The sequence below is a fragment of the Pteropus medius genome, unplaced genomic scaffold (genome assembly GCF_902729225.1).
Source record: "Pteropus medius unplaced genomic scaffold, Ma_sr-lr_union100, whole genome shotgun sequence".
NCBI classification, from domain to species: Eukaryota; Metazoa; Chordata; class Mammalia; order Chiroptera; family Pteropodidae; genus Pteropus; species Pteropus medius.
In genome coordinates this window covers 20845286-20871829 of record NW_024349803.1, presented here as the reverse complement: position 1 = coordinate 20871829, position 26544 = coordinate 20845286, and the positions used below count along the sequence as shown (strand labels likewise).

Below are 26544 nucleotides of genomic sequence, written 5' to 3'. Positions count from 1 at the left end.
ACCCCAGCCACCGATGGGACATCACCCCAGCCACCGATGGGAGTGTCACCCCAGCCACTGACAGGAGTGCTACTCCAGCCACTGATGGGAGAGCCACACCAGCCACAGAAGAGAGCACTGTGCCCACCACCCAAAGCAGTGCCACACCGGCCACCAAGGCAGCTGCCACCCCTGAGCTGGCTTTGGCCCAGCCGGACAGCATAGCCCCAGGGGGCGCAACAGGCCAGGCTCCACCATCTAGTAAAGGGGAAGAGGCTGCTGGCTCTGCCCAGGAGTCTCGGAGGGAGGAGACCAGCTGAGTGGGCAGGCTGGTGGGGGGCGGGGACGGGCAGGAGGGTGGGAGAGTGGATGAGGGGCTTTTCACTGTACATAGAGTCAATGGCATGACGCCCTCGCTCCCCACCCCCAGCCCCTGCCTCCCGAAGTGGGGCATGTCTGGGGGCCACGGGAGAGCAGTCTCATCTCCTGTGTGTATGTGTGTGAGTGGTGGGCAGGCCAGAGGCAGGACCGGCCCCAGACCCTGCATGGATTCCTCGTGGCTTTTCTGTCTTTCGCTAGCTTCACCAGTTTTTGTTCTTCGTGGGATGCTGCTCTAGGGATACTCAGGAGGTCCCTGCTCCCCTTTCCCTTTCCTTTTTGCCTCACACCCCCAGGCGGGCCCTGCAGGTCTCATCCTCTCCCAGGCCCTAAACTTGGGTGGCCTTGCCCTGAGAGCTGGTCCTCCAGCGAGGCCCTGTCAGCGGTCTTAGGCTCCTACACATTAAGGTATGTGCCTGTGGTATGTGGGCTGCTCTAGGAGTGGACACAGGCCGGTATCGAGAATGCAAAAATCTAGGGCACTATGCTTTAAGACAAGGCTGGGTGCATGGCTGGGGGCACTGCTTGGTAGCTGTGGGGATCCTCAGAAGTGAAAAAGAATGAGGAGGGTAGAAATTTCCATCTTTGTCCCCAGAAAGCCCTTTCCAAGACCCTTGTGCTATTTCCTGCCCTCCTGGGTCCTACAGTATGTTGCCCTGTGCCCTGAGTCCATGAACCTGTATGGGGAAGGAGGGGCACTTAGGATGTGGCAATGAGAACTGGGAGGGCATAGTGCAAGCCTAGCACCTAGTGCACCAACCCAGCTGGGTCCTTACCCTGGGCCAAACAGGGGGGCTGCTATCCCCAGCTCTTCCCAGATGGCCCCCTCAGGATCAGCCCACAGTCTCCTCCATCCCAGGGGGACTGCTGCATGGCCATGTCACACAGTCTGATTTGTGGGTTTGCCCTTTTCTCTCTCTCACAACAACGAATCAGAGAGGAACCCCCTTTTATGTCTATGACCCACTTCTCCTTCTATTGGGGCTTAGAGGCTCAGGTGCCACTGAGCCATGCTCAGTTGCTTGTGCCGGGATGAGGAAGTGGAATAAGGCTCCCCAGTTTCCTGATGGAAGCTCTTGGCAGGTACCCTTTGTCAGACCCCACCACATCCTGGGTAGGCGGCCAACACTGGTTAGAGCCCTCGCTCGGCACTCTGGTGGCAGTCCTGCCCTTCTCCCTGCATGCCTATGGGTCTGTTCTGGTGTATGAAGGTCAGTGGGCTACATGTGTGCCTGCTGAACCTGGCAAATAAATGTCACCCTGCCAAAGCCTCTGGCTACCCTCTTGCCTTTGCTTCCTCTGTCTTACTGGGGAGGGACCCCTGGAAGGCAGTGGGGAGGGAAGAGGCTGGGAGCAGGTTCACAGTGGCCTGTGCTCAGTGCCAGGTGGCTTGCTTGGGCTGAGAATACGGATCATTCTCACGACAGTGTGTTCTTTGGTGGTGGTGACAGGGCCCTCTGGGCTCTAGTAATCCATGTGGGTTGTGAGTCCTGTGCTGGACTTGTGCCAGGGAATAACCTCTGGGCTGCCATCCTGTCAAGCACTGTTTAACAAGGAGCCCTGGTCTTAGGCACAGAACTAGAATCCACCAAGGACCAGCCACCATAGGGAGAGACCTTGTCTATGGCCAAAGTGGGCTTCCCTGGGTTGGGAGGTGTAGGGTGGGCATCACACAAAAGTTTTATGTTTCCCTTTGTGTTGATTCTTCCTTCCTAGGAACAACACCTGTGCTTTCCACATAGGCCCAAAACATTCACTCTGGGTCTACTCCAGGTGGAACGAATCAGCTTTATATTATGGGGTTCTGCATAAGGTTTCTTTTGGGGAGAGGGGCGTAACACTGCAAAAAATAGGTGTGAAAACTCCTAGGAAGATTTGTTCCAGCTCTCATGTGCCCAGATGAACTCACCAGGGATGCTGCTCTTTTTCCGGGAAGACCCCAAAGATAACTTCTCTGATGTGGGAATAAGAAAAAGGGTTTGTTAGTCACTGGTCTATGACACATCGGGGCTTCCAAAATTCCAACTCTGCTATAGTCCGGAAGCGTGACTGATCCTCCTGGAAGAGCTAAAGTCAGGGTAACGGCCCTGCCACCTCCGAACTTAAGGATGAAGCCAGGGTGAGAGCTTGGGGCGTTCCGAGGGATTAGGTCCTATGCCCGTCTTTCAGAGATCACTTGAGAGTCGAGGGCTGGTAGGGTGGAGCATTCTTTCGGTCTGTAGGAACTGTAGGCTTCCAGCGTATGGTCCAGCATTGCCCAGATCGCAGGGAACCCACTTCCATTGGGATCTTCGCCCCATTCCCCTGCTGCCGCGGTCTTGCCTCTCCCGAAGTGCAGAAGCTGCTTTGAGAAAACAGGGCTGAGGAGCCCGTGCCGGGCGTGCCTCGCATCAGCTCTGGTTTGGGAACATAACGGACTACCTTGCCCCAGAAAGCGGTCCGGCGGGCAGCGTAGCTGCTCGGGGTCTCGAACCCTCGTTGCGCTCTTGCGGTACCAGATGCCCTCCCGGAAGCCGCCCCAGGCTTCTCTTTGGCCGTAGGCTCGTTAAGTCCCGCCCCTGAAAGTTCGTCCAATCCGGACCCGACCTTCAGGTTCCGCCTCCACGTTTCGTGTAACCACTTCCGGCCGTATCCCGGAAGTCGCTCAGTGGAGCCAATTTTGAAGCGTTCAGAGGCGGGAAGTTGGGGGCAGCCACGAAGCTGGATTAGTCGCGGTTTCCTTGGCGACCTGGGCCCCTAGAGTCCAGTCATCATGCCTATCCGTGCGCTATGCACCATCTGCTCCGACTTCTTCGACCACTCGCGCGACGTGGCCGCCATCCACTGCGGCCACACATTCCACTTGCAGTGGTGAGTGACCGCTGATTCCGGGCCGGGCACTTTCCCCAGTACGGCTGCAGGACTGTGAAGTGTCGGACTTCCGGGCGACCTGTCCCTGGAGTCCAGACAGGTGATTAGAACGGGTCACTAGACAGAGCCCTGCGGGAGTTCCCAACCTAGGCAGAGGCGGGTCAAGGCAGGCTTTCCGGAAGAGGTGACATCTGAGCTGCGTCTGAGGGAACAAGGTTGGTTCCGTGAAGACAGAGTAAGGGCTTCTTTGAGCGGCTTGCAAAGAGATGTGACGGGCAGAGGTGAGCTTTCACCAAAATGACGAGCCCTTTTATTCCTTTGAGGTAGAAACCTGGTAGGCGTTTGGCTACTCGATTTGTTGTGGTTTGCTTGATTGTTCGGAATGATTCTATCCAGATTCATCTCTTTGGTCAGACACCGCAGTGTATTCGGTGACGTTAGCAAACTGAAATTAACATCAAAGGGCAAGGAGATGCCCCCTTTTCAGGCCGTCCTGCCGACCCTGTAGAGAACACTTCTATTGAGTCCAGCTGGTGGGAAAAGATTCCTCTGGCAGCTGTGAACAGGCTGAGTTAGAGCTCCTTTACTCCTTTATTTGTTGGGGTAAAATTTACAGAGCAGAAAATTTGACACTTAAACCATTTTTTCTTTTTTTTTTTACTATATACATTTTTTTATTGTAGTAAAAAATATATATATAACAGAGTTTACTATTTTAACATCTTTTTTTGGACTTTTACAAAGTTTATCTAACAAAATAGTTTAATATGAAAAAGTGCACGACCCAATTTTAAAATAGACGCTTTGGAAAGGAAATATGTGGAAGCAATTGATTTATAAACAGCCATCGTTTATACTCTTTCCAAGACTTCTAACATAATAGTATTTCCTCCTTTTGCCACCATTTCAATATTCTGTTGCCCGCTGGTTGCCATTATCTATCATAAGATTCATAAAGAGATCATATTCCTGCAATATTCCTTGAGCATGTCTGCTGCCATTTAATTTCAATGATAAATTTTTGTCCATAAATTTATTTTAATTTGGGAAGGTGAGCTTTGCTCGGCGAGCTCAAAGATGCCTTCCATTTTAACCATTTTAAGTGTATAATTCATTGGCATTGCGTACGTTAATACTATTGTGTAACCATCACCACTATCTGTTTCCAGAACTTTTCCATCATTTCAGACAGAAACACTGTACCCATTAAATAATAACTCTCCATTCTCCCCTCCCTACAGCCCTTGGAAACCTCTATTTTACCTTCTGTCTCCTTGAATTTTCTATTTCTAGGTACCTCCTATAAGTGGAATCATACAATATTTGTTCTCTTGAACAAATTCTATTTCACTAAACTTAATGTTTTCAGGTTTCATTCCTATCGTAACATATGTCAGAATTTCATTCCTTTTTATGAACTAAATAATATTCAATCGAGAGGAAATATCACTTTTTTTTTTATCCTTTCATCTATGAATGGGCCTTGGTTTCTATGTTTTGGCTACTATGAGTAATGCTACTGTAAATATTGGTGTACAAGTATCTGTTTGAGTCCCTGCTTTCATTTCTTTTCGGTTATACCTAGAAGTGGAATTGCTGGGTCATATGGTAATTCTATGTTTAATTTTTTGAGAAACTGCCTTGCTGTTTTCCACATTGACTGCACCATTTTACATTTTTACCAGCAATGCACAAGTAAGTGTTCCAGTTTCTCCACATCCTTGCCAACACTTGTTTTCTGTTTTTGTTTTGTTTTTTATAACAGCCATCCCAATGGATGTCTCCTTTTTTAATTTGTGTTTATAGCTATCATTTTACCTCTTAGCACTGCTTTTGCTGTATTTCATAAGAAGTGGTATGTTGTACTTTCATTTTCATTCATCTTAAGGTATTTTCTAATTTCTCTTGTGATTTCTTGTTTACCCACTGATCGTTTAAAAGTGTATTCTTTAATTTCCTCATTCGTAAATTTTCCACTTTTCCTCTGTGACCAGTTTTTAGTTTCATTCCATTGTGATCAGAAAAGATATGATTTCAGTCTTTTAAAATTTATTAAGACTTGTTTTGCGGCCCAACGTATGGTCTGTCTTGGAGAATATCCCATATGCACTTAAGAAAAATCTGTATTCTGCTATTGGGTGGAGTATACGTCTGTTAGAGCTAGTTGGTTTATAGCGTTGTTCAAGTCCTCTTTTCCTATTGGTCATCTGTCTAATAGTTCTATCTATTATTGAAAGTGTGGGGCATTGAGCTTCCAGTCAAGATGGCAGAGTAAGTAAACTGTGCTCACCTCCTTCTATGACCACATTAAAATTACAACTAAACTACAGAACAACCATGATTTAAAATCACCCGAAGTCTAGCTGAACAAAAGTCTATAACTAAGGACATACAGAAGAACTACTTCCGGGATGGTAGGAGTGGGTGGAGATGTGGAACAGTCTGGTCAGTAAAGATATTGCAGCTACTGAGGTCCCCACTAAGGAATGAGTGATCCCAGTCCCACACCAGGCTCCCCAGCCCAGGGTTCCAGTGCCAGGGATAGAAGTCCTTATAATTTCTGGCTGTGAAAACCAGTGAAGATTGTGGCTGGGTGAGACAGAGGGCGACTGGAGTCCCAGGCATTCCCCTTAAAGGGCCTGTATATGGATTTACTCACTGATAGACTCACTTGCTCTGGGCTCCGGCACTGGGCAGCAGCTCGAAAGGCACCAGAGACATATAAGGAGGAACTGAATTGTCTGGCTTCAGGGAGAGGGCTGGAGGGGCAGCTTTCTCCCAAACAGAAGTGCTGACAGAAGTCATTGTTCCTTTGTTGAGCCCTCCCCACACCCTGCCTGCACGCACAGGTGGGCACCGTATCTGAGTCTCCATCAACCTAGCTAACACCGTTGGTGATTCCCTGAGACCTGCCCTAACTTGAGTGAACTTGCAGGCTCACTCAAGCTGCTTCTAGTATTTTTTGGTTTTTTGTTTTTCATATAAACGGCCTGTCTTGGCTCATGCTGTGGACTTTACTTAAATCTCTCAAAGGTTGACAAACTACAAACAAGCAACATCTGGCCCCTGTGCGTCCCATATATCTTGCTAAGTGGCTCCAATCCCAGTATTAGTAGCGGCCAGCCTCAGTTCATAGCTTAGCCTCTCCTAGGCACCTCCAAGCCCAGCACAGGTAGCAGCCATCTGAAGATCACTTTTTTAGCTCATATCAAGTGGCCCTGAGCAGGGCACAGGCAGAGGCTAACCTTGGCCTGCACCAGAGCCCCTCCCAAAAGGTCCCATAACCAACACACCTGGTAGCCAGCTTCAGATCACACCAGAGCACCATCCAACCACCTCCACAAACCACCCCTAAAGAGAAGACTTGGCAGGCACCAGAGCCCTACTACAGCCAATCCTGCTCCATAGGGTCGGCCCCTGCATAGCAGCTCCTATACTGTAGTCATGGCCAGTCCTCACAACCAATTGGCCTGAAGGTCAACCCCTCCCATTGATGTGTCAACAGCAATCAAGGCTCAACTACAACACCAGGGCACAACCCACACATGGGACGTACCTGGAGCACCCGGTTCAGGTGACAAGGGAGACTGTGCCACTGGGTCCCACAGGACACCTACTACATAAAGCCACTCTACCAAGATCAGGAGACATCACAGCTACTCTACCTAATACATAGAAACAAACACAGGGAGGCAGCCAAAATGAGGAGACAGAGAAACATGTCCCAAATGAAAGAACAAAACTTCAGAAAAAGAACTAAACAAAATGGAGACAAGCAATCTACCAGATACAGAGTTCAAAACACTAGTTATAAGAATGCGCAGTGATCTCAGTAAGAACTTCAACAAAGGGATAGGAAACATAAAAATGGAGATAGAAAACTTAAAAAAGAGCCAGTCAAAAAGGAAGACTACAATAACTGAAGTGAATAATACATTAGAGAGTATCTATCAGTAGTAGATTAGATGAAGCAGAGGATCACATCAGCGATTTGGAATATAAGATAGCAGAAAACACCCAATCAGAACAGCAAAAAGAACCAAGAATCCAAAAAAATGAAGATAGTTTAAGGAGCCTCTGATACAGCATACCAACATTTGCATCATAGAGGTACCAGAAGAGAGATCAAACAGGCATTAGAAACCTGTTTGAAGAAATAATGATGGAAAACTTCCTTCACCTGGCAAAGGAAACAGACCTAAAAGCCTAGGAAGCACAGAGAGTTTCAGACAAGATAAACCCAAAGATGCCCACACTAAGACTCATCATATTTAAAATGCAAAGGTTAAAGACAAAGAATCTCAAAAGCAGCAAGAGAAAAGCAGTTAAGTTACCTACAAAAGTGATCCCATAAAACTGTCAGCTGATTTCTCAACAGAAACTTTGCAGGCCAGAAGGGATTGGCACGAAATATTCAAAGTAATGAAAGACCTACAACCAAGATTACTCTACCAACAAAACTATCCTTTAGACTCTGAAAGACAGATAAAGAGCTTCCCAGACAAGAAAAAGCTAAAGGAGTTCATTACCACCAAACCAGTATTACAAGAAATGTTAAAGGGACCTCTTTAAGAAGAAAAATAATGAGTAATAAAATGGCATCAACTACATACCTATTAACAATTACTTTAAATGTAAATGGATTAAATGCTCTAATCAAAAGACATCGGTTAGCTGAATGAATAAGAAAATAAGACCCTTACATATGTTTCCTACAAGAGACTCACTTCAGATCAAAAGACCGAATGAAAGTAAAGGGATAGAAAAAGATATTTCATGAAAATAGAAACAAACAAAAAAGTTGGGATAGCAATACGTATACCTTTCAAAATAGACTTTAAAACAAAATGACAAAGAAAGACCCAGTAATTCCATTTCTGGGTATTTATCCGAAGAAACTCAAAACATTAATTCGAAAAGATGTTTGTGGGGGGAGGAGGAAGAGGGGAGGTAGATGGGGTAAAGGGGGTCAAATATGTGCTGACAGAAAGAACTCTAACTATGGGAGGTGAACACACTAAACATATATATGCCTCACTGTTAAAGTGTACAACTGAAACTTACTGGATTTCATTAACCAATGTCACCATAAAAAAAACAAAGACGTGTGTATCTATACGTTCATTGCAGCATTATTTACAGTAGCTAAGACATAGAAGCATCCTAAGTGTCTAACAATAGATGGATAAAGAAGTAGTAATGTATACAATAGACTATTACTCAGTCATAAAAAAGAATGAAATCTTGCCATCTGCAACAACATGGATGGACCTCGAGGGTATTATGCTAAGTGAAATAAGTAAAAAAAAAAAAAAGACAAATACCATATGATTTCCTTATATGTGGAATCTAAAGAATAAAATAAATGAACAAACAAAACAAACAAATTCATAGATGCAGAGAACATTTTGATGGTTGCCAGATGTGAGGGGGTTTAGGGGGATGGTGAAACAGGGGAAGGGATTAAGAAATACAAATTGGCAGTTATAAAATAGTCATGGGGATGTAAAGTATAGCATTGAAAGTTTAGACAATAATACTGTAATAATGTAATGTGCCAGATGGGTACTAGGTTTGTCAAGGTGATCATTTCATGAGTTATATAAATGTCTAATTACTACATTGTACACGTGAAACTAATATAATATTGTATTCAAATGTAGTTGAAAAATTAAAAATTATTTTTAAAAAAGAAGAAAGTGTGGGGTATTGATGTCTCCAGCTTTTATTATAGAATTATTTCTCCCTTCAATTCTGTCCAATTTTCTTTCATATATTTTTGAGCTCTTGTTAGGTGCATATGTATTTATAACTGTTATTCCTTCATATTTGATTGAACCTTTTATTAATATGTGAAATCCTTTGTCTCCTGTAATGTTTTTTTGACTTAAAGTCTCTTTTGTCTGACAATTATGTAGGCACGTCACTATCTTTTTGTTACTATTTTTACTTAGCCTGGTTGGGATTCATTAAGTTTCTTCAAATTGTAGAATGATTTCTTTAATTAGTTTTGGAAAATTATCAGCAATTATTTCTTTATGTGTTACCTCTATTCCATTATGTATTTTCTTTCTATATTAGTTTCTCATTTCTGCTATAACAAATTAGTACTAACTTAGTGACTTAAAACAACACAAATATATTATCTTACAGTTCCAGAGGTCAAAAGTCCAAAATGGGTCTTGTTGGGTTAAAATCAAGGGTCATAAGTGGGGCTGTACTTTTCTTGGCTCATGACCCTTCTCTGCATCTTCAAAGCCAGCAGTGTTACAGCTTCAGTCTCTCTGTATAACTCTTGACACTCCTGCCTCATTCATAAGGACCCTTGTGAGTACATGGCACACCTGGATAATCCCGCATCCGATGACCCTTAATCACATCTGCAAAATCACTTTTGTCCTATAAGGTAACCTATTCACAGGTTTTAGAAATTAGGATGTAGACTTCTTGGGGGGAGGGCATTATTCGACCTGACACTCCTTCTGAAACTCCTAATTATATGTATGCCAGACCCTCTCACATCTTTGTAATTGTTTCGCTTATCTTTGTAATTGTTTCCTCCGACCTATATTTCAGTTTGCTAATTCTTGAAATGTGTCTAAACTGCTCTTAAATTCATCCACTGAATTTTTAATTTTGGCCATTTTTTCAGTTTTAGAATTTCTGTTTGGTTTTTATTAAATTCTATTATGCCACCTTTTATTTTCCAATTCTCTACTGATATATTCAATCTTGATTTTGATTGCTTTATCAAAAGAAATGGTCTCTGTCTGACAATTCTGTATCTGAAGTCTTCGTGGATACGTTCTGGTTTGCACTGTAGTGCTTTTTCCCCTGCATGACTGTTTACTTTAAAAACAAAACAAAACAAAACAAAACATTTTATTGGAATGTAACATATTATATAAAAATATGCATATACTAAGTACATGGCTTGCACAATTTTCACAAACCAAAGAAGACCAGAAACGAGACATCAACTCTCCAGAATCCTCCTTGTGCACCTTTCCAGTTATTCCCACTAGCTTCCTCTCCCCCACAAGAAGGATAACCGCTGTCTGAACTTCCGGCAGCATAGATGAGTTCTGCGTACTTTTTCCTTAGTGTAGATGGAGTCATACACAATAAACGTTTTCTTGTATCTGTTCTCTTCCCAAGTTATGTTTATATGATTCATTCATAATAATGTTCTTAGTTGTAGACCCATTCATTCTCATTGCTGTGTAGTATTCCATTATGCACAGTTAGCTTTGATTGTACATTGTACCCAGTATTTGAAAAATTATTTTTAGAAAAAACTTTGATGATGGTATCATCTTCCAGAAAGGACTGTTTCTCCCTTGTCCCTGGGGGTGGGAGAGCCTACCGATGGGAGATTATTTTAAAGTTTTGTTGGACTAGCCAGATAGATGATGCAAAACTCGGTTGTGTTTTCTTTTACTGCTACTTGCCTTTATTTCTAGTTTACCCTTCCCTTGAAAATATAGCTCTGGCTGTTGTCCCCCAATCAAAGCCTAGAATGTTCACAAAAGAGCAACTCAGGTGTAGGGAGGGCCAAGCCAAAGGGCCAAGTAGTCAGAGTGCTTTTACTAATTGGGTCTTGTGGGTTGTGCTGTGCCTGCCTGTGGCGCTGCCCTCCTGGGGGCAGGCATTGGGTCAAGGAGGAGCAGGACAGACCCTGTTATGGTCAGGGTGCCTGCCCAGCCTGAATGTCTCCAGCCAAGCCTGGGCTCACCAGTCTGCTTTCTGCTTCTCATTCCAGCCTAATCCAGTGGTTTGATACAGCACCAAGTCGGACCTGCCCACAGTGCCGAATCCAGGTGAGGGTACTGGGGTGAAAACACCTCAGTTGAAGACATTTTCTCCTCACCAGGGGGCAAGAATGGTCAAAGCAACATCTTTGACCCTTTCACACCCTCATGGTTTGAGGCTGGTTGAGCCCCACTTGTGCTTTTAAGTGGCTCAGGAGGCCTACTTATACCCGTGGCCCTCTTCTGTGCCTTTCCCCATTTTCTCGATGCCCAGCACCCTAGAGTTGGGGTCTTTCGAGTGGTCACCCCATGGGTCTGCAGTGGCGTGACTTCAGAAACCACCAAACCAGGGCTGCAGAGGTAGTCTGACTCCAGGGGATATGCTGTGAAAGGTTAGGCCTGAGCACAGGCCTGGCTGCATGTCCGGCTACATGTACATCCCGTCCTCCTTGCCTGTGACCCAGCTATACGGTCCTGCTCTTTCTTGGTCTCCCATCCAGGTCGGCAGAAGAACCATTATCAATAAGCTCTTCTTTGACCTTGCGCAGGAGGAGGAGGATGTCTTGGATGCAGAATTCTTAAAGGTACCCAGAATTGATCTCTTTCTATTGAACCCTAAGCCCTCTGAGAGTTCAGTTTCTGCTCCCGCTCGGGGAGGGTACCTAGAGTGTGGGAGTGGAGTTCTGGAGTGGGGACTTGGTAGTGATGATGAGACAGTCATTGGAAAAGTACACTGTGAGCCCTCCACTTGGGAGTCCAGAGCAGTCCCGACCCGAGGTTGGAGTACCTCTCCCAAGGTCCCCTCACCTTGCAAAGGATCTACAGCCGTCCTTCCCAGCCCACTTTGCTGCTTGAACAGTTAGAGACAGATTAGAAAACTCTTCCAGTCCTCAGCCAGGGAAGATAGATGTGTGGACCCACTGTTCACAAACCGGGCTGTGTCTCAAAACTGCCTGGAAAACTTGGTATATACCAGATGCCTGTGCCTGTCTTAGACCAGGAATAGGGGGCAGAGCCCCTGGAATGAAGCCGGGCGGTCACGGTAGAAGCCCACACTGCAGGGGAGAATGGGTGGATTCCCTCCTACTCTTCCACTGCTTTTCCTCCGAGTCTAAGATATAGCTTTCTTTGCGCACAAGGGGGCTGGATTGGCAGAAACCTCTCGAGGAAGTGGGATTGGGGGTTTTAAGTGAATCTGGACTCTGAGGGTTAATTTGCTGGGCATCTTTCAGATCAGGGTTCATTTAGTCCTGGCTCCAGGGTGCCATGATGTCCTTGGAACCTCACTGCTTCAAGAACGTGGAGCTTTTGTGCTTAAAGCCAGCATGTTCATCGTCATGGTAACTGCTCCCAGTTTTAAGCCGTGTCCTCCCTGTGATAAAGACAACAAAGGCAGCTTCATTTCTTTCCAGCTTTCAAAGCCAGATTTAGGAGACAGGGAGACAACATCTTGAGTATTTTGGAGCACGGGCATGGCAGGCACCGTGCTCGGATGTGGCAGGAGCCAGTGGGCCTAGGATAATTCGGGGCTGGTTTCTCTTCCCAGGCCGCACGTGCGTGCCCTTCTCCACCGCTACTTCCATCCCCAGATGTTCAGCCTACACTGGCCAGCCCAGCCACCGAAGCACCTGGCCCCAGAGTCCTAGGTCGAGAGTTTGACCACAGGGGGCTTATGTACTCACTGAGACTGGGCCTTAGCGTTGGTCACATGTGGGATTCTGAGTCTTGTGTTGACCTGGAGGAGGATTTGCTTGGATTCCATTCAGCTTCCACCACAGACCCTTGGCCGAGCCTTTCAGTTCTGTAGAGGGTGGTCTTCCTGCTGATGGAATAGGTACCTCTCTTGCCCACAGGGGTGTTGAATGCTCTTGATTCCTGAATGGGAGCTGGGCTCAGATCTGCCCCAGCCTCTCAGTGGTTGCGGCAGTGGCTCTGGTTAGTACATATGGGCTTCGAGAGGCTCATTTGATGCTCACAACAGTCTGGTTAGAGCCTACCACATGTGAAGTTTCACCCAGGGGCACAAAGTTGTCCCAGTTTACCAACCTATTGGCTTCTGGGGTTGAAGATTCATGTCATAGAGCCAGCTTAGAGCTTGGAAGAGAGGTAGACTGTGAAGCAGGCAGGACCTAGGGTGGAGGAAAGGAGTGGTGGCCCAAGGTCCTTGGTCATCCCAATTCTGTGACCCCTGATGCCTAGAGTGAAGCTGATGCCTAGAGAGGGTGGGGGCCAGCACAGGGCCTGGGAAGTGACCTATGCTGTTGAGAAACCTGTGCTGTTGAGACTGATCACACAGGCCCAACTTCAGTTCTCTTGATTCTCTTCCGCCTCTTTCCTTGTCCTGGGGTCTTGTACCTGAGATTCTTCTCCTCCGTCTTACCTACTTCTTCTCCTTCTCTCCTTCTTCTCTCCTTCTCCTTTTTCTTTTAGGCAAGGCAACTCTTGGTTGACCTCGCAGATTGCAAGGACCTTGTCAGCTTACAACCCCTTATTTATTTATTTATTTTTTACACCTACAGCACCTGGTCTTCCTAGGTGGTTTCTCATCCAAGCACTAACCAGGCCCGACCCTGCTTAGTTTCCGAGAGCAGGCGGGATCGAGCTTGTTCAGGGTGGCATGGCTGTAGACTTACCTACTTCTTAAAAAGGCACACAGAGATAAAGCACGGCTCATCTTTCCATTATTGGCTTAACTTGGCCTTGGGGTACAGCAGGGTCCATGCCTCCTTGGACCTACAGGCTTCACTGTCCCCTCTTGGAGCTCCCCTCAACCTTAGGGGAGACCAAGCGGAGGCCAGCTGTGATGCCTTCCTGCTGCTTATTATGGACATTGCCTTGCAGAATGAACTGGATAATATCAGAGCCCAGCTTTCCCAGAAAGGTGAGTTAGCAAGAAACAAGGGGCCCTGGGAAGCCTATGACTTGGGCACTGGCGGGAGAGGCCCTGGGAGGAAGGCCTCCAACTTTGTGGCAGAGCTGGGGGCTCTCCTTGCTGTCTGTGTCCAAGAGTCTTGCCAGCTCTTGCGATTGGCAGAAAAGGAGAGGAAAGGGAGGTCACTGAAGTCTTCCACCTAGACCAGATGAACCTCTTCCCATTGTCTAAGGCTTCTTGCCCAGGACCCAGGCTGGGAGGGGGCTACCTGCTGTGACGGAGTACTTGTAGGTGAGGGTTCAGCTGCCAGTTTGGCAGGAACCTGCATGAGTTCTAGGATGATGAATTAACTAGCCCCATGGGAATGGGGAGCAGGGAGATCTTTACTCAGATAGTTCTAGGCAGTAGAAAGAGGGTTTCATGCCCTGAAAGAGGAGATTCTGTCTTGGCTTCCCTGGTTTGGCACATGCCAGAAAGAGAAGCCAGCCCCCCAACTTTCTGGCCTAGGACTTGTTCCTCATGTGACTCTGGGGTGGGGTGCTGCACCCAAAGGCCCAGCTTCTCATGCTGATGGGTGGTCGGGCCTCTCCCCTCTCCAACCTCCATCCCTGCTCCAGAAAGGGAGAAACGGGACAGCCAGGTCATCATCGACAGTCTGCGGGACACACTGGAAGAGCGCAACGCCACTGTGGCATCTCTGCAGAAGGCCTTAGACAAAGCTGAAATGCTGTGCTCCACCCTCAAGGTGGGTCCCCACGTCCTGTGGGCACAAGTTGGTGGGGAGATAGAGCCCCAGCCCTGGGCTCATCACTCTCGGCTTAGCTTCTGGTCCTGCCTTGGTCAGTGGCCAGGTTTGCGCAATTGTGAAATGGAGGCAAATCCCTTCCCCAGGCCTCCCATACTGTACCCGCCTAGCCCGTAAGAAAAGGGCCACATTGGCCACACTCTTGGATCTTGTATTAGGTAGTACTAGGAGGAAGTGAGGCCTTCCCAGTGCTTCATGGAGGGGCTGCTCGGCCAAGACCTCGCTGAGGCTGAGCCATGTTTCCAAAAGTGGTTTGTACTCCACTGACGAAGCCAGCCTGTAGAAACCTCCATTCGCACTCTAGTCCTTGGCTGGGCTGCTCTCCGGGGCCAGATCAAACAGTATTCCAGGGAGGAACAGAGGCCTTTGAAGTTGACTGTGCGGAGCTGACCGGGTAGATCAAAGTCTGCAGAGCGAGCCGTTCTAGACCCAGATGAATTTTGTATCAGCCTGGGCTGTTGAGCTTCTTGCTCTCCAAGGGGCATGAGGCGATTGATCTAAACCCACAATTGATATTCTGGCCTTGTAGGCAGGAGCAGTCCTTTCTGGATGCCCTTTGAAAGGGAAAAGGAGCCATCCTTGTGAACAGACAGGGCCCCAGGGTGTTCATTGTCTCTGTTTCTGTTTGGTGGCTGGTCTGGATCACAAGTTCGGCCAACGGAAGGGAAGGAGCAAACCAGCACCTGGCTGCAGAGCAGGAGTCTCTGATGGCATCCCCAGGGTAGAGATGGAGTGGTCTTGCGCCGGCTGTCCAGCCAGCTGCCTTTGGCTCAGCTCTGCTATCCTGGCCACTGTTCATGGGTCTAGATGGTGGAGAATGAGGCCTGGATTTGTGCTTTGGGCTTCTTCAGCTTCTTGCACGACGCGCACCATAAGGCCCAGGCCACAAGGCCTTGGCAGTCCACAATGGACCTGTGGATGCTGGTAGTGGGCTGAGCATATGGTGAGACATATCTCAAGAGGAAGCAAGCAGGGAGGTGAGGAAGCTGCTGGCCTAGGGCCTCTTAGCAGAAAGAAACACAAGCTAGAGTGGGGCCCCCCAGCCTTATCTTCTGGGGGTTGGGGATGTGTGGTTATTAGCATCTTCAAAAACAAAAAGTTCTAGGGTAGAGCTTTCCCAATGACGTTAGCCATGGCCCTAGGATCCTCCAAGCAACGGGTATGTATGGGTGTGTTTGCTCTTCAGAAACAAATGAAGTTCTTGGAGCAGCAGCAGGATGAGACCAAACAGGCGCGGGAGGAGGCCCGCCGACTCAGGAGCAAGATGCATTCCATGGAGCGGTAAGCTTGGGTGGCCCAGCTCTCAGGACTGTAGCAGGCGTTGGGTCACCTCTGTGGCTCAAATCTCCATGGGCCATAGAGGGCTCAGGCCATCTGGATGTGGGCACAGGGTCTCCTTGCTCAGCCTCTATGGGCTTCTCTACTTTCTGTGAGGGCCCTCTGGGGATCCCTGACCTTGAGGACCTCTGTCAGCCCCGCTTCTTCCGCAGCAGCATCCCTGCACCTGTGCTCAGCTCTGCCGTGGGGCCTTTCTTTGGGCAGACCCGCCTGCTAAAGCATCCTAGCAGCCTAGCCTGTCACCATAGCAACAGCAGCAAAGGGAGGCAGAGCTGCACTGGGTACCTACCCATCAGCCTCCAGATTTTAAATGCCGTGGGCTGAGTGTTTTTCAGGATTGAGCTCCTACTCCAGAGCCAGAGGCCCGAGGTGGAGGAGATGATTCGAGACATGGGTGTCGGACATTCAGCGGTGGAGCAGCTGGCTGTGTACTGTGTGTCCCTCAAAAAGTGTGTATTTGGGCCCCTCTGTCCACGCCTAGGAGCTAAGCCATAGTGCCTCAGCCATGCCTTGCCATCTGTTGCCCCTCTCTTGCAAAGCAAAGTAGGTGGAGTTAAGGGGCAAGTCCCAGAGCCAAATGGTCTGTTTGAACTCTGACCCCACTTCTCACTGTGTGGCCAGGAGCCAGTTTCTCAGCCTCTTTGACCCTTAGCTTCCTGAATGGAGATAGTAATAACCTGCCTCATAGGGTTATTGAGCAAACTGAGCGTGAAGTAAAGTTTTATTTCTAAGGAGGCTGGCACAGCTCTGTGAACTAAGAGCCCCGTCATGATATCTGGAGCCGATTCCCATCAGCACTGTTACTGAACCTGCCTGCCTTGCAACAGAAACTTGGCTCAGATTCCCCAGTACTGTGGGAATGGTGTTGGGGAAAGGGCCATTTAGCTGACAGTCACAGAGGATCCCAGATGCCCCCCGTGGGGGCTAGGTGGTATAGGGAGCCTCCTAAGCGAGGCCTCCTCATGAAACCGGGGCTTCTTGCATACTCTCTCCAATCACCAGCGCCTGCAGGACAGGCAAAAAACAGACTCGCCCGCTGTCCTGGCGATGGATGCAGGCCTCCACAGAGCCCCCCTGTTGGGCCCAGGAGTTGGAGTAGGAAGGAGGATGTGTAAAGGCTGGGGCTGGGCTGTTGGATTGGTGCTCTGGCTCAGTCTGACCAGCAAGGTGGCCCATTCTGACATCTTTCCATGGCCCCTTTGTAGAGAGTACGAGAATCTAAAAGAGGCTCGGAAGGCCTCAGGAGAGCTAGCTGATAAGCTGAAGAAGGACTTGTTTTCTTCCAGAAGCAAGGTAACTTAGTGAAGAGCAGAGGGGGAAGGGAGGTGTGGCTGTCCTTTTTTCATGCTCATTCATGTCTCCTGAGCAAGGCCCTGGCGCCTGATGTTGCCACTGACTCCATGGGGCTGTTGGGTAATGCACAGAAACTGGTTACAGGTCCTCACTGGGCACTGGCTCTGGCTAAGTGGCTTGTCCACTTAGGGTGGCAGGTCACGCCGGTACTCTCCCAACTCGTGCACGCTTACGTTCCCCTCTGCTCTTCTTGGCTCCTGGCCACCTCTCAGCTGGCTGGAGAGCAAGCTCCCAAATGGGACAGCTTCAGAGGTCTGTGTTCGTACCGGGCCCAGAGCAGGAAGGCTCCTGGAACCTGATACGGTCAGCTTGGCTGCTTTTATTTCCGGGCTTGGTGCACCCATGGGCTACAGGTTGTAGGAAGCAGCCCTTGTTCCTGCGCAGCTCCAGACGGACATTTCCAAACTAAAGCCCAGCCCCACAGAGCTAGTGTCTTCCCCCGTACTCCCACACTCTTCTGGACCCTGGTCTACCGTGAGCACGCACTGGGTAGCAGAGGGCAGGGGCAGGGCACGTGGCCGCCCCTTGCTCATCCTCTACTCCCTACACCTTCTTATAGTTGCAGACAGTCTACTCTGAACTGGACCAGACCAAATTGGAGCTGAAATCGGCCCAGAAGGACTTACAGAGCGCTGACAAGGAAATCGCGGTGAGGGTCACCCCTCGCCAGAGTGGCATGCAGAGCTGGGCTAGCTCTGCCCGGGAACCTGTGCACCAGTCAGTGGTGGTGGTTCTGGGCTCCCTGCATCCTCTCGGGTCAGGGTGGGTCACGGTGTACACCTTGACCCTGATCTGGAGCCTGGGCCTCGGCTGAGGGCAGATAGCACCATGGGTCTTCCCTCACAGTCTGTCCTCTACCTACATTCCTGAGGTCACCAGGGGAGGGTCACCAGAGAGAGGTGCTGGGGCCTGGTGGTCCTAGACTCCTGAGACTAATGATGGGGTTCCAGGCCTCGCTCTGTTCCCCGTGGGCTCGCCCTTCTTGCGTGTTGCTCATGTCCTTGTCATTCTCTCGGTGCCTTAGCCTTTCTTTCACACTCTTCTCCTTCCTTCCTCAAGAGCCTGAAAAAAAAGCTAACAATGCTGCAGGAAACCCTGAACCTGCCGCCAGTGGCCAGTGAGACTGTCAACCGCCTGGTTTTAGAGAGGTTCGTTGACCCTCTGGGATGGTGCAGGGACCCCAAGCTGGAAGAGCTTCCTGGTAAGGGTCTTTGCTCCTGGCTTTGGTGGGGCAGGTGGTCCATGTGGGTGTGAAGCCTGTGGACCTCCTGCCCTGGGAGGCAGCCAAGATTTAGCTGGAAAGCAGATGTGAGGCAAGTTCTGATCTCTGACAAGGGGAGGCCAGGGGAGGCAAGGGAGGACCTAGAGATGGTCAGAGGCAGGGCAGGAGCACTGACTGTCTGGGGCAGCCTGTTTATGCAACAGCTCACCAAATGCACCTGTCTGCCCCGGGTTCTAAAAACAAGCAAAATCCTTCACCAAAACAAGTCCCCTCTGATCTCGGGAATGTGTGCATTAAAGCTGCCAGCAGAGGGAGCCAAGAGGCAGAGCTGCCCAGCTGAGGGCCCAGATGGAAAACACTGGAGCCGAGGACCAGCCTTTTGTTTGAGTTACTTTTCAATGTCCTTTGGAAAATCATCATGCCCCCTCTTCCCCACATCCAGCCAGTTGCTGGAGCCTGTCCGTCTAACCTCTGCGGTGCCTCCTGCCCCCTTTCTTGCTACCACCTCCCCATATGGCTTGTGACCCGTCTTCCTGCTCATCCTAACAGCCCAGCTTTATCAGCCCCTGGGTATCACGCTACTCCTCCTCCACCCAACACCTCCCAGATCCCTTGGCACTGTGCCTAGGGCACCCTGGAGCCAGCCTTGAGGGCTGCGGTGGATCTTTAGGCTTTAGCCAGATCATACTGTCAAACGCAGCGGAGCGCTCCTTGCCTTCCTGCTTCTCTGCCTTCCTGTGCATCTCTTCTCCACTTTAGGCTGCTGTGGGGCCTGGACTCTTGCAGCAGGTCCTTACCGAGTGCCTGCTGTGCGTCAGGCTCCCCCTGTCCTCTTGGAACCTGAGGGTCAGTGGGATAGACAGCCTTGGGAGTTAGATGGTGAAGCGCCGAACCACATCATAGAATTTGGTCTGTAGCTCCAAGTGGAGATGAGCCCACTCCATTCCGAGTGGGCCCCGTGCCAGAGCCCGCAGCCCGCAGCCCGCCTTGGCACAGGGAGGACTGCTTCGGCTCCCCCATCTGCCAAGCCAGCAGGACACCACATCTGACAAGCCTACATCTGTACAAAGCTGGGCCTGGCCTGCCACCAAGCTGCATGCAGGATGACTTCATTCCTTGTTTTCCCTAGTATTTTTGTGAGCATAAAAATTGGGTGGCAGGTCTGTCGCTTTTAATGTTGGCCCTTCTTTTAACTAAGCACAGCCTGTTCTAAATTCAGGGTCCTCTCCTAGGGCCCTAAGCTCTCAAAAATAGTCGTCGAATTCTCAGCAGCTTTGCCCCATCTTCTTTGTGTTCTGGTGTCAAGACCCTCAAAACTACAGGACCCCTTAAAGACCCTACCTCCACCTTTCCCCTATGATAGTTGACAGATTGCTGTGTGGGTCTGGAAGAAGTCTCAGCTTTCCTGATATATCACAATATATAGGCACATTCCATCAACCAGTATTCAGATCTGAAGGAAGGGCAGTCCAGGCAGCGAGAATGGCAGGTGCAAAGGCCCTGAGGCATGACTGAGCAAGGTGTGCTTGGGGGAGAGGGGCAGGTGGCAGGTGGACCAAATCTCTGCAGGGCTTCACAGCCTGGGATTGTGGGTTTCATTCTAAGGATAATGGAGGCTGTTGAGGGTACTCAAGGAAGATTGCTCTGGTGGGACTGTGCGCATCTCTGATTTTCATCCCCTCACCCATCAGTGGTTCCCTGAACCTGCACTCTAGCCCAGGGCGTACCAGGTCACCAGCTTGATGTACCCTCCTAGATCTCTGCTTCATTACAGATAAAGATCCCAGGAGACATACGTAGTAGTTCGGGGTCATTCAGGGTTTGATTTTAGGTGTTTCTTAGTACTTTGGTGTCATTCTATAACTTTTAAAATATGGCTCCCTGGAATGCCTTTTCAGATTAGTCTGCAGAGATCCATGTTCTCCCTCCTGCCACCTAGTGCGTATGGAGCACACACCATGTTCGCCCAAGCACCCACCCACCTCAGTAGATAGCCAGGGCAGTTCCAGCTTTCCAAGCTGTCAGAAAGCATTGTAGGGAGCACCCGAGTTTGCGGGGGAGAGGTGAGCTGGCAAGGCAGTCATCCCGGGACTTCCCCGACTCTCCCGGGTGGGAGCCACTGTTTCTTGTATCTCATATCTTACCCTTTATCGATCAACTTCCTTGCTTTGCTAAAGTTCAGAAAGTTAGCCTCCCTCAGGACCCTGCAGACGCTGCTTTCCAGCTGTCTAAAATCCAGTGTTGCCACTGAGAAATCGATGCCTATCTGCTTCTTGATCCTTTTGTAGAAAAGCGAACCTATTTTTCCTCTCGGAAGAGTTTTAGGCTACTTCCTCTGCCCTTGAGCTTCTGCGACTTCCCCACGATGCTTCCGAGTGGGTCTTTTCCATTGACCCTCTGGCCCTTGGCATGACCTTTTAGTGTGAACACACGAGTCCTTCGCTCTGGGAACTTTCTCATGCTGTTCCTTTGAGACTCTGCGGCACTCTGGTTTTTCTGGCCTCCCTTTCTGGAACCCCTGCAGGTCTAACATCTCACCTCCCGGGTGGGTCTTTCATGGTTTTATCTTTGTGTTCTGTTACATTCTGGGAGATTTTCTTAATTTTAATTAGAATTTCTTAATTTTCATAATTTTTAACTTCATCGATCTACTTTTTATTGTGGTAAAATATAACACAAAATTCACCACTTAAACCATTTTTAAGTGTATAGTTCTGTGGCATTAAGTACATTCACATTGTTGTGCAGTCATCATTGCCATTTATTTAGAGGACTTTCCATTTTCCCCAGTGGAAACTCTACCCATTGAACACTGACTCTCCATTCCCTCCTCTTCCGACCCCTGGCAACCACCATTATGCTTTATTTTTTTAATATTGAAAGTTCTCATCACAAAAAAAAGCATGTAATATACCTAGAACTAATGTTATATCGATTACCTCTGAGAGAGAGGGAAGGAGAGAGGGATGGAGGGAAGGAGAAGAGGGAGAGAGGACAATTAAATGTAATGTGGTCTCTGGGATGGGATTCACTTTTCACCACTTGATGTGGAATCCACTTGATTTCCTTTCTGCCTCCCCATCTGGCATACACGGTCCAGTGCAGTAGCCATTGGCATTGTGTGGCTGTTGAGCTCTTGAAATGTAGCCAGCCCAACTTGAGATGCACTTGCAAGGCAGTGATAGTGGTAGTGGTGGTGGCAGGACAGATAGGGGCAGGCAACAAGTATGCACTCAACAAGAGGTACAGCTCTTTGGCCACCACCTTCCATCAGCCCCTATGGGCCGAGCCATAGTTGGCCCCCTCTGTGGCCATCACCAGCTCCCCGTGCCTTTACCACCTACTGAGCCCTTCACAGGCAATGCTGGCACTCTATTTTCTGTCTCTATCAATTCGACTACTTATATGGGCTGGCAGATAAGTAGAATCAAATAATATTTGTACTTTTGTGACTGCTTTATTTCACTTAGTGTATTGTCTTCAAGTTCATCCATGTTATAGCATGTGTCAAAATTTCCTTCCATTTTAAGCAATCACATTTTAAATTTGCAAGTATTCTTTCTTGCTCTCTGAGTGCATCCTTTGCAAAATATGCTATTCCTTGTTTTATGGTCTAGCATTTTTGTTTCTCTTGGGGTCAGTGTTTTTAGGTCATGGCCTTTCTCTTAGACTTCCGTCCCATGCCTGGGGGTCCTTGGCTGCCTGTGACCCTCTGAGGAGGAGTAACAGAAAAACTGCCTGGGAACCTAGCCTATGTGGATAGGGTTTGCGGGGAGTATGCAATGAACCGACATCACACTGAGTCTTCCCAGAACCTAGGATGCAGAGAGCTTTACTGGTGGATCCAGTACAGGATGCCCTAAGTCGCCATAAATGGTTTGCTTGATGTCTTTGGGAAAGATCCTTCCATTTCTTGGCCCATGGTAGCAGCCTGGCTGCCTGGTCTTCTGCCAGTCCAGATATAGGAAGGGGTGGAGCCAAGCTCCCACCTTCCATCATTACCCCAGTTTTCAGGCCTGTTTAATGCTCCTGCACATCTAGACCTTCCCTTTGTCCCCCTCTTGCATTTATAGCCCTCTCCTGTGGGTTCTGGTTATTGTGTAGTTCTGCTGTCCCCTGGCCATGCTCCCTCCCAGAATTTTGGGGAGAGCTGTGGGTACTGAGGGTGGTTGCCCCTTCCATTTGTTGCAGTAGGATTATCCTTCACTCCTGTCATTTTAGGGAGGCCTCAGGAGGTGACTATCACCCCCAACTACAGAGGGGGTATTCAGAAGATCTCTCTCAATGAACTCTAAGGGCCCCTGACCTCCAGGTGGAAGGGAGTTGGCGAAGCCTTTGCTTAGAGTAGGCTGGCCAGGTGCCATGAGTTCATGGAGGACACATTGACTGCCTCCATGCCACACAGGTGATAGGTCTGCCCAGGGCCTTTGTTCTATTTTGGGAAGGCGGGCTTTGAATCTTTTGCTCCACTGCCTGACGGGCTGTCATCCTGGGCTGCCACTGTGGCCCTGAGTAACCAACCTATCTGTGCCTGTAGCCCAGCGCCTGTGGAGATGCTGAAGCTTCGCCGGCCAGTCTTCAGTGATGATATCGACCTCAACGCCACCTTTGATGTGGACACCCCCCCAGCCCGGCCCTCCGGCATCCAGCATGGCCAGGCCAAGAAGCTCTGCACAGAGAAGACACAGTAAGTGGTGGTCTCTGGCCCGTCCATAGGAGGGCTGGAGATCTCTGCAGGCCCTGTCCTAATAGCTCTGAGTGGCTGATGGGGCAGTGAGGGTCACCTGGGCTTGGCCATGGCTTTGGTTCCAGACACCTTCTTTCTTCTCCTGAGTACTCACTATGCCAAGCCTTCCTCTTGCTTATCTCATTAATATTCACCATCATCCTTCAAGAAAAGATGTTGGCATGTGACTTGGAGAGAACACAGAGGTTCCAGTGGGGGCAAGTCTGAGCTGATGATATTGGCGGGGTGGGCTCCCAATATCTTGAGAACCTGCCCACCAGAGCCCTGAGCCATGGACTCTGAACTTTCTCTTCCATCGTGAACCTTTCAGATTTATGCTTGGGCAAGACCATATCAAACCGTGGAGCCTGGGGCCTCACCCCCTACCTACGGGGAAGCCCACAGGGGCAGGTATGAGAAGCTGTGTGGAACCATGGTGGGGTGGGCGGGACCTGCACTAGGGATGCAGTGAGACTGGGAGTGGGGAGGCTGTCTGCTTGGCCAGGCAGGCCAAGTGTAGTCGATCGTGGAGACAGGAACTCCTCTCACACGTACAGGTGGGTATGTGCTGCTCATATAAAGGAGGTCAAGGGCTGAGCAGGTTGCCTCTTAATCGAAGGCTTTGGATGTGAGAGAGAAATTGAGACATTGGGCAGTGGAGTTGGATGAGGCCCCGGGGGAGGGCAGAAGGGAAAGCCAGCTGGGCTCTCCTCCCTTCCTGGACCTCAGGGGCAGAGGTGCCGGAGCCGTACAGGGCCAGCGAGAAACCTAGGAGACGCGGGCTGTATGTAGTCAGGGGGCTTGTCCGTGCCCGCTCCACACTCGGGCTTCCTCGGGTTGCCTTTTCTCCAGCTGTAAAGGTTGAAGGTGGGAAGCCAAGGCCTGCAGGGCATGAGGGTACCCAGGACGCCCCCGATCTGGGTCACCCTCCCCAGGCCCAGTCTTGCAGCAGGTGGAGAGCCTTGCCATGGTCTTCAGGTAGCCTCATCACAGGCTATTTGGGCAGGCGCAGAGGGGTCCAGAGTCAGCAGGCTGGGATCCTGCCCCTGTGCTCATGGCTTTGCGAAGCCACCAGGTCACCATCTTCCCACCCACCTGGGAAGGTATCCAGCTGCTAGGGTCCCCAGGAATTGGATGGAAACAGTGTGCAGCTCTGGATCTGGGAATGGGGACCAGGGCCTGGACCTATGGTCTGTCTGTTCTGGCCCAGACCCTGCCCGTGTGGCTTATCTAGCTTGTCGAAAAAGATGGCTGAGCCCTGCATCCTGAGAGTACTCTGCGGATATTTAACTTACCGAGGGTCTCATGGAGGTGGTGGCCCCTCTCTGGGCAGGCAGAGCGAGCCCCAAGCTCACAGATGCCTCTGTATCAGGGCATGAGCGGCTTTCCTCCTGTGGGTGGTGTATCAGTCAAGCTTTCCACCCCATGTAGAGCCTGGGACACGGTGAGATGCCTGAGGGCTTGGCTTAGCTTAGCCCTGATTGGAAACCACAAGATCAGAACATGGTCCGGCCTCTCCTGCCTCTGCCACGGGCGACTGTGGCTGTCCAGCTGTTCACAGACCTGTGCTTGGGGTGGGGGGTCACTGAGGCACCTTGCCTAGCACACAGCCGTGGCAGCCATGCCACGCAGTGGCTCTGCAAGGGGCAGTGCTTTGTTTCTTGTATCTTGCTCACCAGCCTCTTGCCTTCCTGTCTCACTCTTGCAGCTCTTCTGTTCGGGACATTCCCAAGAATGTGCCCCAAGGCCCCAAGCAGGTAAGGCTGCCCAGAAGGAGCTCAGGCAGTCACCATCCAGCCCCGTGCAGCAGGACTTCGGAGAGGGCAGGGCCTTGCCACAGCCCCCTCACTCCTGGCCCAGGACTGAGGCACTTTGGAGCCACCCCTGGAACCCTACTCATTATCCTTCCTGCCTCCCAGTGAGGCGCCAGAGATCCTGATCCTGTTCCACTGCCACGCCCCGCCCCCCGCCGTACTGCCATCCAGCTCATGGAGTCTGGCTCTGGGGTCTCCCTGCAGGAGTCCCAGCTCTTTCTGGGTGGCCAACCCTGTGCGGGAGAACTGGATGAGGAGCTGGCTGGCGCCTTCCCCGTCTTCATCCGGAACGCTGTCCTGGGCCAGAAACAGCTCAAAAAGGCCAGGGCAGAGCCCTGTCGCAGCACAGATGCAGTGAGTATGGCTTCCCACAGTGGAAAGTGCCAGCCCTCTCTGGGGCAGCGGGGACTGGCTGGCCAGTCTCCCCGCCCATCAGCCTGGCCCACTCACTTCTTCTTTCTCCTTTAGGTAAGGACAGGTTTCGATGGTCTTGGAGGCCGGACAAAATTCATCCAGCCTGTATCCTTATTCTGTGGCACTGGCTGAGCTGAGCTGTAGAGCCTACACCATCCCTCACCTGTATCCCCAGACCCAGCCTGCCAGGAGCTGCAGCCTCAGGTGTGCAGCGCCAGACCTCGCTTAGCACAGCAGGGCGGCCCACCCTTAAGTCTCAGCTTTTCCTGCCCTGCGTTCCAGTCCCCTCTCGAGGCTTTCTCCTTGACATTTCCTTCAGACTGACACAACTATGATCCGCCCACTGCCTGTTAAGCCCAAGGCCAAGGCTAAGCAGAGAGCGGGGGCCAAGAAAATGCTCCCGCCATCCCAGGCCAAGCTGGACACCTTCCTGTGGTCGTGAGACCAGTGAGTCTGGTCAATGGCCAGATACCTGCCTCCGACTCACAGGCCAAAGACTGGCTCAGTGGGGGCCCGAGGTCATGGCACCTGTTCCAGAAACAGCCTCGAGAGCAATGAGAGGCAAGAAGATGGGGCTGAGGGTGAGGCCCAGAGATGGCGCTTTCGCTACACTTACCCTGCCCCACCCCCACCATACTGGGCTGACCTGTGGGAGCTGCGACCAGCTCACTGTTCTGTGTCAGGGCTTGCTCCTGTTCATGGCCATGACCAGATGTGGTTGGGCTGCTGCCGATCCTCCAGACCGGGGTCATTTGTTGGACCAAAGGGCTTGAGGCTTCTCAGGCAGCTTCTGCCTGCCTCCGACTTGCTGCTAGGCATGGCCTGGGCCAAGCAGAATGGAGAATGGGGGATGGTTGTGGGGGAGAAGTTGGAGATTTCTATGTTAAAAGTAAAAATGATAGACTTTCTTCTTCCTGGCTCTGGGAGTGTACGTTTGTCCTTTGGAAAACTGTTTGGCATGACTTTCTAAAGCACAAGCTTCATCTGGACTCAGACGCAGCGGTTCCGCCCTTAAGCGTGTATGTGCCCTCTCATAGCAAGA

General features: G+C 50.1%; 2 protein-coding genes and 2 pseudogenes across 4 annotated transcripts in view; 2 read left to right on the top strand and 2 right to left on the bottom strand.

Moving 5' to 3' along the window:
- CAMKV (CaM kinase like vesicle associated) overlaps window positions 1-1630 on the top strand; it is an 11770-nt gene extending 10140 nt beyond the window's left edge. The window contains exon 11 of the mRNA XM_039837794.1: window positions 1-1630. This exon is cut by the window's left edge and continues 283 nt beyond it. Coding sequence (XP_039693728.1) covers window positions 1-299 — 299 coding nt within the window. The 3' untranslated portion in view covers window positions 300-1630.
- Window positions 1631-2985: 1355 nt separating this feature from the next.
- Window positions 2986-26053, top strand: TRAIP (TRAF interacting protein). 3 transcript variants are annotated; one of them, XM_039837798.1, is made up of 16 exons: window positions 2986-3207; window positions 10970-11027; window positions 11459-11542; window positions 13800-13839; window positions 14448-14575; window positions 15822-15916; window positions 16309-16422; window positions 17179-17266; window positions 17886-17975; window positions 18386-18474; window positions 23086-23235; window positions 23606-23685; window positions 24983-25031; window positions 25293-25442; window positions 25557-25607; window positions 25822-26053. In XM_039837798.1, the coding sequence occupies exons 1-15, from the start codon at window positions 3110-3112 to the stop codon at window positions 25558-25560; spliced, it is 1317 nt and encodes a 438-aa protein (XP_039693732.1). In that variant the 5' UTR covers window positions 2986-3109; the 3' UTR covers window positions 25561-25607; window positions 25822-26053. The 3 variants fall into 3 exon arrangements, with proteins under 3 accessions (XP_039693732.1, XP_039693731.1, XP_039693729.1); XM_039837797.1 differs by lacking the exon at window positions 23606-23685 and having other exon boundaries at window positions 11507-11542; XM_039837795.1 differs by lacking the exon at window positions 23606-23685.
- LOC120582371 (small nuclear ribonucleoprotein G-like) lies at window positions 3883-4432 on the bottom strand (annotated as a pseudogene).
- On the bottom strand, window positions 13469-13587 carry LOC120582575 (uncharacterized; annotated as a pseudogene).
- Window positions 26054-26544: the final 491 nt, after the last annotated feature.